This window comes from Gorilla gorilla, chromosome 10 (genome assembly GCF_029281585.2).
Source record: "Gorilla gorilla gorilla isolate KB3781 chromosome 10, NHGRI_mGorGor1-v2.1_pri, whole genome shotgun sequence".
NCBI lineage: Eukaryota > Metazoa > Chordata > Mammalia > Primates > Hominidae > Gorilla > Gorilla gorilla.
In genome coordinates this window covers 127,087,192-127,106,407 of record NC_073234.2, presented here as the reverse complement: position 1 = coordinate 127,106,407, position 19,216 = coordinate 127,087,192, and the positions used below count along the sequence as shown (strand labels likewise).

The 19,216-nt window shown below is 46.0% G+C and overlaps 2 protein-coding genes across 9 annotated transcripts in view; one reads left to right on the top strand and one right to left on the bottom strand.

Annotated features, from left to right (window-relative positions):
* ACAD10 (acyl-CoA dehydrogenase family member 10) overlaps positions 1–8,302 on the bottom strand; it is a 72,113-nt gene extending 63,811 nt beyond the window's left edge. For 4 of the 8 annotated variants that reach the window (XR_010129427.1, XM_055359120.2, XM_055359124.2 and 1 more), the window contains exon 1: positions 8,100–8,237. The gene's annotated coding sequence lies outside the window, so the exon portion shown is untranslated. Of the gene's footprint in view, positions 1–8,099 lie in introns of all 8 variants that reach the window. The other 4 variants (XM_055359113.2, XM_004053902.4, XM_063694364.1 and 1 more) reach the window with 1 other exon arrangement.
* A 56-nt stretch (positions 8,303–8,358) lies between these two features.
* Positions 8,359–19,216, top strand: part of BRAP (BRCA1 associated protein) — a 44,267-nt gene continuing 33,409 nt past the window's right edge. The window contains exons 1-4 of the mRNA XM_031001032.3: positions 8,359–8,628; positions 11,033–11,194; positions 12,504–12,702; positions 14,972–15,161. Coding sequence (XP_030856892.1) covers positions 8,547–8,628; positions 11,033–11,194; positions 12,504–12,702; positions 14,972–15,161 — 633 coding nt within the window. The 5' untranslated portion in view covers positions 8,359–8,546. The remainder of the gene's footprint in view (positions 8,629–11,032; positions 11,195–12,503; positions 12,703–14,971; positions 15,162–19,216) is intronic.

Below are 19,216 nucleotides of genomic sequence, written 5' to 3'. Positions count from 1 at the left end.
TGGGACTCACTTCTGACTTTCTGCAATCTCTACCTCACCTCGCCCTATCTAGTTCTGTGCTGTCAAGTCTTTCTCCTGAAAATCTCATCTACCTCTTTGCATTCTCACTGCCACCATCTTGCCCATGGATCCTAACTGGCCGCCTTGCCTCTTCTCAGACCTCTCTCCAATTCTTTCTTCACCCTCCAGTCAGAGTATTTTTTAAAAATTGTAAATCTGGGCCAGGTGTGGTGGCTCACTCCTGTAATCCCACCACTATGGGAGGCCGAGGCGGGTGGATCACCTGAGGTTGGGAGTTCGAGACCAGCCTGACCAACATGGAGAAACCCCATCTCTACTAAAAATACAAAATTAGCTGGGCATGGTGGCGCATGCCTGTAATCCCAGCTACTCAGGAGGCTGAGGCAGGAGAATCGCTTGAACCCGGGAGGCAGAGGTTGCAGTGAGCCAAGATCGTGCCATTGCACTCCAGCCTGGGCAACAAGAGCAAAACTCCATCTCAAAAAACAAACAACACCTTCAATGGCTCCCTTAAAATAAACTCTCAATTCCTAAGCCTGGCTTAAAAGATCTACTCCCGTCAGGCGCAGTGGCACATGCCTGTAATCTCAACACTTAGGGAGGCTGAGATGGGCAGAACACCTGAGGTCAGGAGTTGGGAGACCAGCCTGGCCAACATGGCGAAACCCCATCTCTACTCAAAAACACAAAAATAACCTGGGCATGGTGTTGGGTGCCTGTAATCCAGCTACTTGGGAGGCTGAGGTAGGAGAATTGCTTGAACCTGGGAGGCAGAGGTTGCAGTGAGCCAAGATTGTGCCACTGCATTCCAGCCTGGGTGAGAAAGCCAGAGTCCATCTCAAAAAAAAAAAAAAAATATCATTCCTTTCTGCAGCAGCTCCCCATTTTTTCACCTCAACCTGGGATGATCTGGACATACACATCTACATGCAGTTTCCTCAAACGCATGTTCTCCTCCTCTGCAATGCTCTGTTCCACCTGTTGCCTGGCTAATTCCAAACAGTCCTTTGGGTTGCAGTTTACCAGTCACTGTCTTCATGAAGCCTCTTGGGGATACCAGAAAAGACTCATTAGGAGTCTCTCCTGTGTGCACCTAAGATGTCCTGTACTCGCCTCCTCCTAGCACTTACAATGACACCCTCACACCACAAAACACCATCATTTCCACTTACAGATCACTGCAGCAGCCTGGTAACTGTTCCTCAAACTTACTTTCAAAAGGTTCAGAAAAAAAAAAGACACACACAACACACATACATACATGTACACGTATACAGATGCATACCTATATACACTCGTGTATAGAGAAAACCAAACATGGCCAGACATTAATAGTGAGTCTAGATGAAAGGTATAACGGGAGATCACTGTAAGTTCTTTTGACTTTTCTATAAGCTTGAAATAAAAAGATGGGGAAAAAAAACAAAATAATGAAGGCAAATTCTATTTTCTTCATGAAAATCTTTAAGCTTTTTATGTGATTTCTACAGTTAAAAAGCTTACTAAAAATCAGGAGAGTGCAAAACAGGTTGGTAAGACAGCATCTGAGTTTACAGGAGTCACTTCAGTGGGGCCAAAAGGACTCCAAAACTATACAGTTTGAGCATCCCCAATCCAAATATCTGACATCTGAAATGCTCCAAAATCAGAAACTCTTTTTTTTTTTTTTGAGAGTCTCACTCTGTTGCCCAGGCTGGAGTGTAGTGGCACGAATTTGGCTCACTGCTACCTCTGCCTCCCAGGTTCAAGTGATTCTCCCGCCTCAGTCTCCCGAGTAGCAGGTACTACAGGTACGCACCACCATACCTGGCTAATTTTTGTATTTTTAGTAGAGATGGGGTTTCGCCATGTTGGTCAGGTTGGTATCAAACTCCTGACCTCAGGTGATTCACCTACCTCAGCCTCCCAAAGTGCTGGAATTACAGGTGTGAGTCACGGCACCCAGCTAGGACTCAAAAAACTGTAGAGGTTGAGCATCCCTAATCCAAATATCCGATACTTGAAATGATCCAAAATCCAAAACTTTTTGAGTCCCCACACGATGCCACAGTGAAAAATTCCACACATAAGTACTTAACACAAACTTTGTTTCATGCACAAAATTATTTAAAATATTGTATAAAATTACCATCAGGCTATGTGTATTATATATGAAACATATATATATAAGTGAATTTCATGTTTAGCCTTGAGTCCCAACCCCAAGATATCTCAGTATATATACGCAGATGTATCAAAATCCAAAATCTGAACTACTTCTGATTCCAAACATTTGGGACAAGGGATACTCAACCTCTATAAGCACCTAGAGAAAGCACTCTTAAGTGGTAAATCTTGAATATAATGTGTTTCTCATCTATAGTCAGCCCTCTGTATTTGTGAGTTCCACATCTGCAGATTCAGCCAACTACAATAGAAAATATTCGAAGTAAGGCCGGGTGCAGTGGCTCACGCCTGTAATCCCAGCACTTTGGGAGGCCGAGGCGGGCGGATCACGAAGTCAGGAGATTGAGACCATCCTGGCTAACACGGTGAAACCCCGTCTCTACTAAAAATACAAAAAATTAGCCAGGCGTGGTGGTGGGCGCCTGTAGTCCCAGCTACTCAAGAGGCTGAGGCAGGAGAATGGTGTGAACTGGGGAGGCGGAGCTTGCAGTGAGCCGAGATGGTGCCACTGCACTCCAGCCTGGGCAACAGAGTGAGAGACTCCGTCTCAAAAAAAAAAAAAAAAAAAAAAGAAGAAAATATTTGAAGTAAAACAAAACAAAACAAACACACACAGTAAGGGCACAGTAACTGACGCCTGTAATCCCAGAACTTTGGGATGCTAATGTAGGCGGATCACCTGAGGTAGAGAGTTCGAGACCAACCTGGTCAACATTGTGAGGCCCCGTCTCTACTAAAAATACAGAAAAAAAATTAGCCAGGCGTGGTGGCGCACACCTGTAATCCCAGATACTCGGGAGGCTGGGACATGAGAATCACTTGAATCAGGGAAGTGGAGGTTGCAGTGAACCAAGATTGCACCACTGCACTCCACATTCCAGCCGGGGTTATAGAGTGAGACTCCATCTCAAAAACCAACAAAAACCAACAAAAATAACAACGCAACAATAAAAAATGCAAACAAAAAATACAGGTTAACAACTATTTATTTACACAGTACTTACACTGTTCTAGGTATACATACATATATATGCATGTATATATATTTATATATTTTGATATGGATATGATTTGATATACATAATATATATTAAATATATATATTTTTTGATATGGAGTCTCCCTCTGTCACCAGGCTGGAATGCGGTGGCATGATTGGAGCTCACTGCAACCTCCACCTCCTGGGTTCAAGCGATTCTCCTGCCTCAGCCTCCCGAGTAGCTGGGATTACAGGTGCATGCCACCACGCCTGGCTAATTTTTGTGTTTTTACTGGAGACGGGATTTCACCATGTTGGCCAGAATGGTCTCGATCTCTTGACTTCATTATCCACCCACCTCGGCCTCCCTAAGTGCTGGGATTACAGGCATGAGCCATCGTGCCCAGCCAGTATTATAAGTAATCTAGGGATTACTTAACTCATATCTTGCTTGCCCTGAGAATACCGTGCTGGCAGCGAGCTGCACTTTTTTTGCTTTCTTTTTTTTTTTTTGTTTTGAGACGGAGTCTTGCTCTGTCGCCCAGGCTGGAGTGCAATGGTGTGATCTCGGCTCACTGCAACCGCCTCCCAGGTTCAAGCTATTCTCTTGCCTCAGCCTCCTGAGTAGCTGAGACTACAGGCGCTCGCCACCACATCCAGCTAATTTTTTGTATTTTTATAGTGGAGACGGGTGTTAACCATGTTGGCCAGGCTGGTCTCGAACTCCTGACCTCAAGTGATCCACCGGCCTCGGTCTCCCAAAGTGCTGGGATTGCAGGCGTGAGCCACCACACCCAGTCAAGTACTGTTTTTTCTAAATGGGAAATGGGTTAAAGCATATAGGAGGGTATGCATAGGTTATAAACAAATGCTACACCATTGTATATCAGGAACTTGAGCATTCACAGATTTTGGCATCTGCAGGGGGTCCTGCACCCATCTGCTGAGGATACCACCATGCAACGACGGTAATTGGAAATTTGCTGAATTTGGCGGCAATATTTGAAACTAAAAATGTCAAGGTTCATTTGCATTTTCAGTTTTACTTACGTTCCTATGCCAAGGCCAATGTTTATGATAGAAAGAGAAATTTACTTACACACTTGTATATTTTGTGTGAGGGCTTAGTAGAGATGAAAAATGCCTTTGGGGGGGCCGGGGGCAGTGGCTCACGCCTGTAATCCCAGCACTTTGGGAGGTCGAGGCGGGAGGATCACGAGGTCAGGAGATCAAGACCATCCTGGCTAACATGGTGAAACCCCGTCTCTACTAAAAATATAAAAAAATTAGCCGGGCGTGGTGGTGGGCGCCTGTAGTCCCAGCTACTCGGGAGGCTGAGGCAGGAGAATGGCGTGAACCTGGGAGGCGGAGCTTGCAGTGAGCCGAGATGGCGCCGCTGCAATCTAGGCTGGGTGACAGAGGGAGACTCCATCTCAAAAAAAAAAAAAAAAAAAAAAAACAGAAAAAAAAAGAAAAATTCCTTTGGGGCCTGAAGGGGCAACTTTAATCCTTATGGAGGACACTGTCCTCCACATAGTCCTACTAATGGACATGTGGGCAATGCTCCCACAAGCAGCCTGCTTATTCCTTCAACTACAGACAACTGTTCTGCTCTAGCCACTTCCCAAGGCAGGAAATGCTGTCATTTCTCATACCTCTAGGCCTTGGTATCTGCTGTGCTCACTGACTGGAACACCTTTCCCTGCTTTATCTGTTAGGTGAATTTCCATTCACTTTGACATCACAACCTCAGTTTTAGCTCCTCTGGGGAGCCTTTTCTTTTCTTTTTCCAGGTAGAGTGTGGGACTTCTTTTTTTCACTCCCATTGCCTCTTCTCCATATCTTCAGCAGAGCACTTACCCCATTACACAGTAACTGTTTTCATTTTTTTTGAGACAGGAGTCTTGCTCTGATGCCCAGGCTGGAGGGCAGTGGGGCAATCTTGGCTCACTGAAGCCTCTGCTTCCCGGGTTCAAGCAATTCTCCTGCCTCAGCCTCCCATGTAGCTAGGACTACAGGCGCCTGCCACCACGCCCAGCTAATTTTTTGCATTTTTAGTAGAGACGGGGTTTCACCGTGTTAGCCAGGATGGTCTCGATCTGCTGACCTCGTGATCCGCCCACCTCGGCCTCCCAAAGTGCTGGGATTACAAGGTTTTGTATTTTTTTTTAGTACAGTCGGGATTTCACCATGTTGACCAGGCTGGTCTTGAACCCCTGACCTCAAGTGATCCTCCCATCTCAGCCTCCCAAAGTGCTGGGATTACAGGCAAGAGCCACTGTGCCCGGCCTGTTTTCACGTCTACGTGTTTCTGAACTCATAAGCTCCTTAAAACAAGGACTATCTTATTCATCTTAGTATACATACATCCCCTGGGAGTTAGTACAGGTTTTAGACACATAGCTGGTGCTCCATATGAGTTGGAAGGATGCATAAACTGGAAATATTGGAAAACAGGGAAAAGCTGGGGAAAGGTTTAATCCTTGGCAGCCACAAAGAGCTGTGACATTCCCAACCTGCCCAACTCTGGCTAACGGTTCTAGTTCTGTGTTACTGGTATCTACCATAAAGATTTGTCAGGCTAGGCGCAGTGGCTCACGCCTGTAATCCCAGCACTTTGGGGGACCAAGGAGGGCAGATCACCTAAAATCAGGAGTTCGAGACCAGCCTGACAAACATGGCGAAACCCCATCTCTACCAAAAATACAAAAATTAGCCGGGCGTGGTGGCAGGTGCCTGTAATCCCAACTACTCAGGAGGCTGAGGCAGGATAATCGCTTGAACCTGGGAGGTGGAAGTTGCAGTGAGCAAGATCCTGCCATTGCACTCCAGCCTGGGCGACACAGCAAGACTCTGTCTCAAAAAAAAAAAAAAAAAAAAAAAAAAGATTTATCTTCTTCCTGACACTCAAAATGGCATTAGCATGATAATGCAGACTTGCTACCTAAATGATGCTCTCGTAAATATACACACACAGTGTGTTGTCATACATTAAGAAGATGCTTGGGGCCAGGTGCAGTGGCTCACGCCTGTCATCCCAGCACTTTGGGAGGCCGAAGTGGGAGGATCACAAGGTCAGGAGATCGAGACAAGCCTGACCAACATGGTGAAACCCTATCTCTAAAAAAAAATACAAAAATCAGCTGGGTGCAGTGCTGTGTGCCTGTAGTCCCAGCTACTTGGGAGACTGAGGCAGGAAGCTTGAACCCAGGAAGCCGAGGTTGCAGTGAGCCGAGATCGCACCACTGCACTCCAGCCTGGGCGACAGAGTGAGACTCCGTCTCAAAATATTAAAAAAAAAAAAAAAGGTTTGTTTGGTAAAGAGATAAAGAATGTTAGTTCTGGATTCAGATTGCCTGGATTTCAGTTCCAGCTCTGCCACTACTACCTGTGAAATCCTGAGCCAGTTACTCTTCCTCCAAGCCTCAGGTTACTCCTCTGTAGAATAGGGACATAGTACCAGTTTCATAAAGTTGTTGTGAACATTGCATGACACAAGGTATATGAAACACTCAAATTAGTACCTGGCACATGTTGAAATGTTATCTACTATAGTAATATACTAAAAAAGTTCACAAGAGGTCTCATAGGTTTTATGCATACAGTATGTGTGTATGGTTTATGCACTTTCACATAACCCAGTGATTCTTCAACAGGGTTATGTTTTTTAACCCCAAGGAGACATCTGGAAAGGTCCAGAGACATTATTGGTTGTCACCACCTGGGGAGAGGTGCTACTTACATCTAGTGGGTCAGGCCAGGGATGTTTCTAAACACTCTACAATGCTCAGGACACCCCGCCCCCTTGCCGAAAACAAAAAAGAATAATCAGGACCCAAAATGTTAATAGTGCAGAGTTGAGAAACCCTGATTTAAACAGGGCATGTGGAAACGTATTTCATAGGATGTAGTCACAAGATCTATATACGCATATATCTTGTGGTCATGTCATAGTCCACATACACACACATCTAGAACGTACTATGTCCACACACACACATCTAGAATGTACTATATACTTACATACGTATCATTATACAATGTACCTAGAGTAGCATCCTGTCATGTATGTGTCCCATATGCATTGCTTGTGTCAGTATCTACATACAAAAGCCACTCTGACATACTGGAAAGAATGCTGAGCCTCAGAAAAGCTAATGTTATCTCCATATACATAATTCCATTTCATCCTCACAACTGCATGAGGACATGATATCATGCCAACTTTATGCAATGACTATACTAGTTCAAGACTGCACAACTGCTGATGTAGGTCAACCTCATAGTACGGACAGGAACTGTGTTTATCTTACACGCCAACGTATCTCAAGCATCCCAAGGGTGTCCAGACTCTCAGTAAACATTTGTGAAGTGACAGGGTGGGGAGGAGGACCCCGGTCTAACTGCAGCACTGTGCTCGTAACCAGCAGATCACCATCTTTTCTCTCTTTTTTTTGAGACGGAGTTTCGCTCTTGTTGCCCAGGCGGGAGTGCACTAGCACTATCTCGACTCACTGCAACCTCCGCCTCCCGGGTTCAAGCGATTTTCCTGTCTCAGCCTCCCAAGTAGCTTGGAATACAGACGCGCGCCACCAAGCCTGGCTAATTTTTTGTATTTTTAGTAGAGACGAGGTTTCACCATGTTGGCCAGATTGGTCTCGAACTGCTGACCTGAGGTGATTCGCCCGCCTAAGCCTCTGGGCTGGGATTACAGGCGTGAGCCACCGCACCCAGCCAGATCGCTATCTGAACAGCGATCGAGTCTCCACTCTCTACGGCCCCTTAGAAGGAACTTCACCTCTCTGAGCCTCGTTGTACCTATCTGTAAAGTGGGACAGAAACAAAACCATCCGGACTAGGGTTAGAGACAGGAGTCAAACACAACAAAAGGGGCAAAGTTCTGCATAGCAGATAGCTCGGACAATTCGGAGACCTCGCGGAGCCAGGGATCCCGCGCCGTCAGCCGAGGTGGATTAGGACGAGGCCTCTGGTGCAAGCAGAGGTTAACTCGCGGCTGTGCGAAAACCTGCAGCTCAGCCTAAGTGTGGCACCCCAGCGCTAGCAATCGCCACGACGTCCTTCAGCTCCGACCTCCTCAAAATTGCGTCCGGAAGAGCAGTGGGTGACCCCTGCCACGCCGCCCAATCGCTGTGCGCGGTCGTGCGGGCATGCGTAAATCGCAGGTCAGCGACGGCGGCCGGGAGGCGGAAGTGGAGGTTGTTGTGGCTCTGAGGGCTGTTGGAGGAGCTGCTGCTGCTGAGGCGGCGGCAACTGCATTGAGGCGGTGGCGGCGCTGCCGGCCCCGGGCCGCTCGGCCTCTCGGCTCGCCTTCCAGCCTCGCCTGAGCCCGCCGGGGCCCGCGCCGGCCAGCGCCTGCCCTATGAGTGTGTCACTGGTTGTTATCCGATTGGAGCTCGCGGAACACTCGCCTGTCCCCGCCGGCTTCGGCTTCAGCGCCGCGGGTGAGTCCCGCGGCCTCGCCGCATTCCCTGTAGCCGGGTCTGGGCCCGGAGGGCTTCCCTTCCCTAAGCACTGGCCCGGGAAAAGCCCGCGGCGAGGTCTCTTGCCTCAGGAAGACACGGAGAGGCGATCGGGATCCCTCTCTTTCCCATCCGCCTTTGAGAGGCCTTCCCGTTTGTTATCTCAGGGAAGCCCTGCCCGAACCTCCCTCCCTGTGCCGTCTGAGGGCATTCAGTTTATACCTGGCGCGTCTCCCTCTCGAGATAGTCGAGTGGTGTGTTTGTCTCACTTGCTTCCCTATGGGCTTCGTAAAGGCAGGGACTGGGTCCCCAGCAACGCTGGACGGTCCCTGGGTTAATTAAATTGTTCCCTTTTGGAACAATATCCATTGAAGTGCCCCCTAACCATAGTCATAACTAAAATTTGGACACTTCCTATATGCCAGCACTGTACTAAGCACCTTTTGTGTATTGTATTCTTTAATTATCTTTGCAACAGCCCTAAGAGGCAGATGGGTGTGACATGTACCTCTTACACATTGGGAAACTGAAGCTTAGTGATTAATTGATTTGCCCAAGGTTATCTGTAATGGGTGAAACTGGGATTCTAACTCAGTGCGCTGGACTTGAGTCTGAGCTTTTTACACCATTAACACAAGTAAGGAAGCTCCTTAGTGGGGAATGCAGCTCTGGCTCTGTTCCTTGGTCCTCAGATAATTAACTAACATTCATTCAATAAATACTTGGCCGGGCGCGGTGGCTCACGCCTGTAATCCTAACACTTTGGGAGGCCGAGGCGGGCGGGTCACCTGAGGTTGAGAGTTCGAGACCAGCCTGGCCAACATGGTGAAACCCTGTCTGTACTAAAAATACAAAAATTAGCTGGGCGTGGTGACACGTGCCTGTAATCCCAGCTGCTGGGGAGGCTGAGGCAGGAGAATCGCTTGAACCCGGGAGGTGGAGGTTGCGGTGAGCCAAGATTATGGCACTGCACTCCAGCCTGGGCGACAAGAGATAAAGTCCATTTCAAAAAAAAACAAAAAACAAAAACTTACGCTCATATCTGCTGGAGCTTTCCTTGTGTGCTGAATCAGACAGCGTCTCTGTTTTAATGGCACCAGGAGTTTCATGGAGGAAACAGATGAATTAAATAAGTGCAGAATATGTGTAGAATTACAACTGTGGTAAGTGCTGTGAAGGAAAGGAGAAACAATTTGGGAAACTATTACAAGAAGATGTGTTTGGTTTGGAGAGAGGGATGGGGGCAGGTAGGGATGGTGTCATTGGGAACTTCCTGAGGACGTGACCTTTGGAGCTGCAAATTAAAGATTGAATATGACTTTATAGCTTATGAGCACCTTTCCAAAGGCTAAAAGTGGCTTCTGAGTTCTGAGAGTCAGCTAAATTTATATTAGCCGCATGTAGACATCTGCATGGGTCAGTCATGTAGTCATTTATTCATCAAACATTTAGAGGGCTTCCTCTGTGTGCTCGGCACTGTGGTATAAGGGCTGGGAATACAGTGGTGGGCAAAACAGGCCTTGTCCCTGCCCTGACAGAGCATGTATTAGGAATATTTCAGTTAAGTCTCCAAATTCCGTTTCCCTTTTCATGTGTTTCATTGATTTAAGACAGTAATCACAGATGTTCATGGCTTGGTTCATGGCATGAGCATAAGCCAGGATGTTTAAGACTACCCCTACAAGTTTTTGAAATTTTGTTTTTTTAATGGACTTGATATCTTCATTTTGGGCTGAACACAATTTCATTTTATCAGGTGTTACTAAAATGTTAGCTCATCTGGGCATGATCACTGTTGCATCTTCTCTAAGGCTCCCCCTTTGGCGATTTGCTTTAAAGTGCGTGATTTTGGGCCAGGCGCAGTGGCTCAAACCTGTAATTCCAGCACTTTGGGAGGTCAAGGCGGGCGGATCACTTTGAGGCCCAGGGGTTCGAGACCAGCCTGTCCAACATGGTGAAGCCCCATCTCTACTGAAAGTACAAAAATGAGTTGGGCGTGGTGGCGCGTGCCTGTAATCCCAGCTACTCGGGAGGCTGGGGCAGGAGAATCATTTGAACCTGGGAGGTGGAGGTTGCAGTGAGCCAAGATCACACCACTGCACTCCAGCCTGGGTGACAGAGTGAGACTCTGTCTCAAAAAATAAAAATAAAGTGCATGATTTCAGTAGAACAGCCCTGCATTTCTGAGTATATTGTCCTGGCTGCTTATTGACTCTTTGCTGTGTACTGCAGTGGTCCCAGAGTTGAGTGAGATGGATACTACAAAGGCTTCTTATCATCTTGGCGGAAGGCAGGAGAAGGAAAAGGAAAACCTAATGATAGAGGAATAGAGAACAGAGGGGAGCTTGTTTTATTACCTTGTATTAATCATTCATGTGTTCTTTAGCCGGGGAAATGTCTGATGAGGAGATAAAAAAGACGACACTAGCTTCAGCTGTAGCCTGTTTAGAAGGCAAGTCACCAGGAGAGAAAGTAGCGATTATCCATCAGCATCTCGGCCGTCGAGAAATGACAGATGTGATCATTGAGACCATGAAGTCCAACCCAGGTATGCTTTCTAAAACCCTGGACTCTCTTTTGTAATGTGAACACTGGTTGCCTATTTTATACACAGTGTTTGATGAGCCTACAATTTCAACATCTGGCATACTTTTGTCTTTCACTACGTGTGTGCTTTATATGACACTGTTAAGCCACATGTTAGTGTTTCCAAATATTTCTTCCAAATTAATCCTAACAGTTGGAGTTGACAATTCAGTTCAGTGGCAGGGGGGACTATTTTTTTTTTGAGGCAGGGTCTCTGTTGCCCAGGCTAGAGTGCAGTGGTGCAATGTCGGGTCATTACAACCTCAGCCTCCTGGGCTGAAGCAATCTTCCCGCCTCAGCCTCCCAAGTAGCTGGGATTACAGATGCCCTCTACCACGCCTGGGTAATTTTTGTATTTTCAGTAGAGACAAGGTTTCTCCATGTTAGCCAGGCTGGTCTCATACTCCTGGTCTCAAGTGATCCGCCTGCCTCGGCCTCCCAAAGTGCTGGAATTACAGGTGTGAGCCACCACACCCAGCTACCAGGGAGAATTTCTTACCACCTAGTTCAGTGGCAGATCATTAATGTGTCCAAATAAACATGTCGTGCCTTCCCCTGCTCTGCCAGCTCATTTTTTCTTTCTTTCTTTTCTTTTTTTTTTTTTTTGAGACAGAGTCTCACTTTGTCCCCAGGTGGGAGTGCAGTGGCGTGATCTCAGCTTACTGCAACCTCCACCTCCTGGTTTCAAGCAATTCTCCTTCCTCTCTCAGCCTCCCAAGTAGCTGGGACTACAGGTGCACGCTACTACACCCAGCTAATTTTTGTATTTTTGGTAGAGACAGGGTTTCACCATGTGAGCCAGGATGGTCTCAACCTCTTCACCTCCCAAAGTGCTGGGATTACAGGCATGAGCCACTGCACCCGGCCAGCCAGCTCATTTTATCTGTGGAAGTGGATGTGTAGATAGTACTACATCTCCAACATGGAGGTGGTCAGAACTGGCAGGTTTGGATTTCAAACTTAGTAGCCCTGAATGTTTGTCCCAGTTAGGATTTCGTGATAGAAGATACCTGCTTGCATTATGGTATTGCCAAATGTAATAGCCATCCTTGAGTTTCTGAGGGTGTTAATGAGATTTTTATGGAGCAAAGAGAGCTTTAAAGTATGATGCCCTCATAAACTCAGCTATTCTACAAATAATAGCTGTTAATGCATTACATTGTAATTACTCTATCAAAATTTATTCCTCTGACTTGAAATTTTAATCTAGTTCAAATCCTTCAGCATATGTCCTATCCATTTATAATCTGCTATTTTTTAATTGGTGAAAGATGAACTAAAAACTACAGTGGAAGAAAGGAAGTCTTCAGAAGCCTCCCCCACTGCGCAAAGAAGTAAAGATCACAGTAAGGAATGCATAAACGCTGCCCCAGATTCTCCGTCCAAACAGCTTCCAGACCAGATTTCATTCTTCAGTGGAAATCCATCAGTTGAAATAGTTCATGGTATTATGCACCTATATAAGACAAAGTAAGAAAACCCTCTTTTCTTGGGGGTTAGTAAATTTTTTTTTTTTTTTTTTTGCTTTGCTTTAGCGTAGTCTCTTGTCCTGAAGGAAAGTGGGTATTTTAAGCTTCAAAATAATAATACTTTTGTCTGTTGTATGTTAGAGAATTCTCAGATGTTTTACATTTGATTAATCTTGTGGATTGGGTCAAAGCTTTTTGTTATAAAAGAAATGCTTGTGGATACACTTAAGAGAATATGTGGGAAAAATGTTTTCTTTTTTTTTTTTTGAAATGGAGTTTCGGTCTCGTTGCCCAGGCTGGAGTGCAATGGCGCGATCTCAGATCACTGCATCTTCTGCCTCCTGAGTTCAAGTGATTCTCCTTCCTCAGCCTCCCAAGTAGCTGGGATTACAGGTGCCCACCACCACACCTAGCTAATTTTTTGTATTTTTAGTAGAGATGGGGTTTCACCATGTTGGCCAGGCTGGTCTTGAACTCCGACGTCAGGTTATCCGCCCGCCTCAGCCTCCCAAAGTGCTGGGATTACAGGCGTGAGCCACTGCGCCCTGCCAGGAAAATGTTTTCTTAGCAGATAGGCATGGAAGGTGATGGGGAATTGAAAGGACAAAGAAAATGATCCACAGCATCTTTGTAGTCTCATGTCCCCACCAAATCTTTACTGAAGAGGCTGCTAAGAAGTCAGTTAACTCATTACAATTTTATTACCTCTTTTTTCACCATTTTCTGTGGTTCAAACAAAGCTTGCTAGAGCCCCAAGGAAAGGAAGCATTTGGCTAGATAATCCACAAGCCCAGCCACTACCTTCTTGGGTAATGGTAGCTGATACCTTAAGGCCGTTCTTGTGCTAACTCATTTGCCAGATCTCTACTGGGAAAACAGTGACTATTCAGGTAGCCATTTTTTGTTTTGTTTTGTTTTGTTTTTGAGACAGGGTCTCACTCCATAACTCAGGCTGGAGTGCAGTCGTGCAATCCTGGCTCACTGCAACCTCCCCTCCCGGGTTCAAGCAATTCTCCTACCTCAAAGTAGCTGGGACCACAGGTGCACACCACCACGCCCAGTTAATTTTTTTTTTTTTTTGGCAGAGATGGGGTTTCATCATGTTGGCTAGGCTGGTCTCGAACTCCTAACCTCAAGTGATCAGCCCACCTCAGCCTCCCAAATTGTTGGGATTACAGGTGTGAGTCACTGCACCCGGCACAGGTAGCCATTCTGGATCACAGCTGTCAAGTGAGTTTGCAGCATTTCAAAAAACAAATTGCATTGTGGGAGGATTTTCTTTCCTCTCTATTCCAGCCATCTCAACTTGGTAACACTTCCTGTAATCCTCAGTTACATCCTCATGGTTTAGAATTCTCTCTTGCCGGGCGTGGTGGCTCACGCCTGTAATCCCAGTACTTTGGGAGGCCGAGGCGGGGGATCACGAGGTCAGGAGTTCGAAACCAGCCTGGCCAACATAGTGAAACCCCATCTCTACTAAAAATACAAACATTAGCCCGGCGTGGTGGCACGCGTCTGTAATCCCAGCTACTTGGGAGGCTGAGCAGGAGAATTGCTTGAACCCAGGAGGCAGAGGTTGCAGTGAGCCGAGACCATGCAGCAAGACTGTCTGAAAAAAAAAAAGACAGAATTCTCTCATATATTTAGAGCTGTTTTTTTAGGCCTTTTAAGAGAGGTCCATAGCCAGAGTTGTGCTTTTAAATTAACCAGTGACAGATTTTTTTTTTTTTTTTTGAGATGGAGTCTTGCTCTGTGGCCCAGGCTGGAGTGCAATGACGCGATATTGGCTCACTGCAAGCTCCGCCTCCCAGGTTCACACCATTCTCCTGCCTCAGCCTCCCAAGTAGCTGGGACTACAAGCACCTGCCACCATGCCCGGCTAATTTTTTTTGTATTTTTAGTAGAGATGGGGTTTCACCATGTTAGCCAGGATGGTCTCGATCTCCTGACCTCGTGATCCACCCGCCTCGGCCTGCCAAAGTGCTGAGATTACGAGCATGAGCTACTGTGCCTGGCCACCAGTGACAGATTATTATTCAAACATTGATGAGAGTAAAACACTGCAGATTTGCTGAATGCAGATTTATAACCGTAATAAATGTTGAACTGAAGATTAAAAAGTCCAATGGGGGGTATAATATAGAACAATTCATTAATGAAATATTACAATTTTTATTTTTTCCTGTTTTCTTGGACATAAAAGTTGTCTAGTATTGTTTAAACTAACCATACCTCATCTATTCAAGACACTCTAATTTTTTTTTTGCTAGTAAGATGACCTCCTTAAAAGAAGATGTGCGGCGCAGTGCCATGCTGTGTATTCTCACAGTCCCTGCTGCAATGACCAGTCATGACCTTATGAAGTTTGTTGCCCCATTTAACGAAGTAATTGAACAAATGAAAATCATCAGAGACTCTACTCCCAACCAATATATGGTGCTGATAAAGTTTAGTGCACAGGTAAAAGTTATTAAATTTATTAAAAATATCTTTGCCACAGAAACTGTGGTATTCAAACTGTATGATAGTAGCTGTGTGTGATTTACAACATTTTGCACTTAAGATTCTTGAGATGTCTTCTAAGATATAATTGTAATTCTAGATGTATTTCTAAATTCATTAGCAGAAATACAATTATAACGTATACACTTTTTTTTTTTTGGTAGAGATGAGATCTTGCTGTGTTTTCCAGGCTACTCTTGGCCTCAAGCAATCCTCCTGCCTTGGCCTCCCAAAGTGCTGGGATTATAGATGCTTTGAGCCACTGCACCTGGCCTCATGCCCATGATTTTTTTTTTTTTTTGAGACGGAGTCTCGCTCTGTCGCCCAGGCCGGACTGCGGACTGCAGTGGCGCAATCTCGGCTCACTGCAAGCTCCGCTTCCCGGGTTCACGCCATTCTCCTGCCTCAGCCTCCTGAGTAGCTGGGACTACAGGCGCCCGCCACCGCGCCCGGCTAATTTTTTGTATTTTTAGTAGAGACGGGGTTTCACCTTGTTAGCCAGGATGGTCTCGATCTCCTGACCTCGTGATCCACCCGCCTCGGCCTCCCAAAGTGCTGGGATTACAGGCGTGAGCCACCGCGCCCGGCCATGCCCATGATTTTTTATAGATCAGATTGAGTATGAAGTTTAGGGTTTTGCAAGGAGGCAGAGGTTGCAGAAAGCTGACATCACACCACTGCACTCCAGCCTGGGTGGCAAGAGTGAGACTCCGTCTCAAAAAAAAAAAAAAAAAATCTAGTGTTTTTTTTGTTTGCTTCTTTTTGAGACGAATTCTCGCTCTGTCGCCCAGGCTGGAGTGCAGTGGTGTGGTATCGGCTCACTGCAACCTCCGCCTCCCGGGTTCAAGCGATTTTCCTGCCTCAACCTCCTGAGTAGCTGGGACTACAGGCATGCACCACCATGCCTGGCTAATTTTTGTATTTTTAGTGCAGACGGAGTTTCACTATGTTGGCCAGGCTGGTCTCGAACTCCTGACCTTGTGATCCACCCGCCTCAGTCTCCCAAAGTGCTAGGATTACAGGCGTGAGCCATCATGCCCGGCCTGTTTGTTTTTTTAAACAAGCGGTAACTATTCCAGAAAAGCAGTGGTTCCCAGACTTTTTGAAGTTAACACCATGTTGTTATTTTTCCATTACCCCCACTTCTTTCATTCTTTTTTTTTTTTTTTTTTTTGAGATGGAGTTTCACTCTTGTTGCCCAGGCTGGAGTGCAATGGCACGATCTCAGCTCACAGCAACCTCCGCCTCCTGGGTTCAAGCCATTCTGCCTCAGCCTCCGGAGTAGCTGGGATTATAGGCATGCACCACCATGCCTGGCTAATTTTGTATTTTCAGTAGAGGCAGAGTTTCTCCATGTTGGTCAGGCTGGTCTCAAACTCTGGACCTCAGGTGATCTGCCCGCCCCAGCCTCCCAAAGTGCTGGGATTACAGGTGTGAGCCACTGCACCCGGCCTCATTCTCTTTTTAATGGGGGAAAAGTGTACCTGTTCTGTGATCTCCAGAGAGAAGCTTTAGTGTGGAGTTCTGTCTGCAAGAGAGTACACAGTTATTATGTTTTATGTTTACAAAGTACCCCATCATTTAGGGAGACATTTAAAAGGTTTCAATTATCCTTTGGATTTAAAGTTTACAAGTTGACATTAAGAACAGAAAAGCACTTGAATAGCTCCTTTCACTGTCCGTCAGAAAGCCTTCCAAGGGTGCCAAGGAGCTTTGCAAACCATGGGAAAATCGTGCCTTAAGCCATTTCAGTCTGGTAGCACATGTAATAATAAGGATAATGATGATAATATCCAACGTTTATAGATGGCTTCTGTATCACTCACTGTGCTAAGTGTTCAATACACTTTGTCTCATTTAATCCTCACTACAATCCCTTGCGGAAACTGTGTTGTTATCTTTGTTTTACAGATGAGGAGGGTGACTGCAGAGGGAGATACGTGGTTTGCCCAGGGTTACATAGCTAGACATAAATGACAAGCAAGAGTGTGGCACCCTCACTTTTAATTCCAGGGACGCGTTCCTCTTCTAGTAGGAGTGGGATGAAGGTGTGGGGAAGGGAGGCGGTTGTTTGTGAGACATTCTATGACAGCAGTATTGTTACAGTTTGTACTTAACAACTAGGGCAATAAGCAAGTAACAAAGGAAAAGACCCAGAAATAGATTGGGAAAAAAATGTTTAAGAGCGCTTAGGCTTTTGAAATAGTCTGAAGTCGTATAAATCCACCACAGTCACCTGTTTAATAAACCCACACAGTTCCCTATAACAAGTATTGCCCTTCATATGTGCAGATAGTACTGTGGATATTTACTGTGAATGAATTTTCCTTGTACATCTGCACTATCCTTCCCCTTGTGTCTTTTGATCAAGTGAAGGTTGTTCAAGTTGACATGTTTTTCTGAGACTGCGAAACAGGTTGCTGCATGTTCTTCCCCATGGGGCTAGAACCCTTTATCTTGGTATCATGAGTTGTATTATTTATTGCTAACTCTGGGTCTTAGGGGCTAATCCCTATCATCCTATCAGGGATTTTCTAATACCTAATAATACCCTCTTGGTGTAAGACTGGAAGTTAAACTAATATCGGCTGTAGTGAGAATAATAGGCTCAGTAGCTACCAACTCTGAAGCACTTACTAGAGACCGGACCCTGTGCCAAGTGCTTTCCATGCATTGTCTCCTTGAATCCTCTCAACGATGCCATGTTGGCCAGGTGCAGTGGCTCACGCCTTTAATCCCAGCACTTTGGGAGAGACCAGGTGGGCGGAACACTTGAGGGCAGTGGTTTGAGACCAGCCTGGCCAACATGGCAAAAGCCCATGTCTACTAAAAATATAAAACTTAGCTGGATGTGGTGGCGCACACCTGTAATCTCAGCCACTTGAAAGGCTAAGGCAGGAGAAACTATTGAACCTGGGATGTGGAGGTTGCAGTGAGTCAAGATCACACCACTGTACTCCAGCCTGGGCAACAGAGCGAGACTCTGTCTCAAAAAAAAAAAAAAGCCATGTATTTTACAGTTGAGGAAACAGGCACAGATATGTCACTTGCCTGCAGCCAAACAGCTAGTTGGTGTCAGAGTTAGGGTTCAAACCTAGGCAGCCTGACTCCATAGCCTGGGCACCTAACTACGTTTTTATTCTTTTCGTCACCACAGATTTTTAAATAAGGACTTATAAGCCTTCTCTTTATCTTTGGTAACTTTTGAATTTCTGTTGGCCTTAGCTTTAGCTGAAAGAGTTGTGAGGCCAGGTGTGGTGGCTCATGTCTGTAATCCCAACACCTTGGGAGGCCAAGACAGGAGTATTGCTTAACGCCAGGGGTTCAAGACCAGCCTGGGCAACATGGCAAGATCCTGTTTCTTAAAATTTTTTTTTAAAAGATCAAAAAAAAAAGAGGGGGTGTGCTTACAAATTTGTAGTGTGACCCTTAGGAAACTTGGTCTTTGGGTAGAGAATTTACAGTTCTTCAGGACATAGGAAAAGCAGAAGGAAGTTCAATTTTGTTGTTCTTGGGGGCAGAAAAGGACAGATGACCACTTAATAGAGTATGTTGGCTTTTTTTCATCTCCATGCTTAGTTACCACAGCCTTAGCAGACACCTCCTTGGAGAAGCAGAGGTATGTTCTCAACACTGTAGTTGATTCCTGTGACAGCGAAGGAACTTGATCATAATGGATTTGTCTTTTTCTGAGTTAATCCTCAGAAGAGAACAGTAAAACCAAAGGACTAGAAGGAAACAAAAGCCAGGTTTTTTTTTTTTTTTTTTTTTTTTGAGGCGGAGTCTCGCTCTGTCGCCCAGGCTGGAGTGCAGTGGCGCGATCTCGGCTCACTGCAAGCTCCGCCTCCCGGGTTCACGCCATTCTCCTGCCTCAGCCTCCCGCGTAGCTGGGACTACAGGCGCCCGCCACCACGCCCGGCTAATTTTTTTTTGTATTTTTTTAGTAGAGACGGGGTTTCACCGTGTTAGCCAGGATGGTCTCGATCTCCTGACCTCGTGATCCGCCCGCCTCG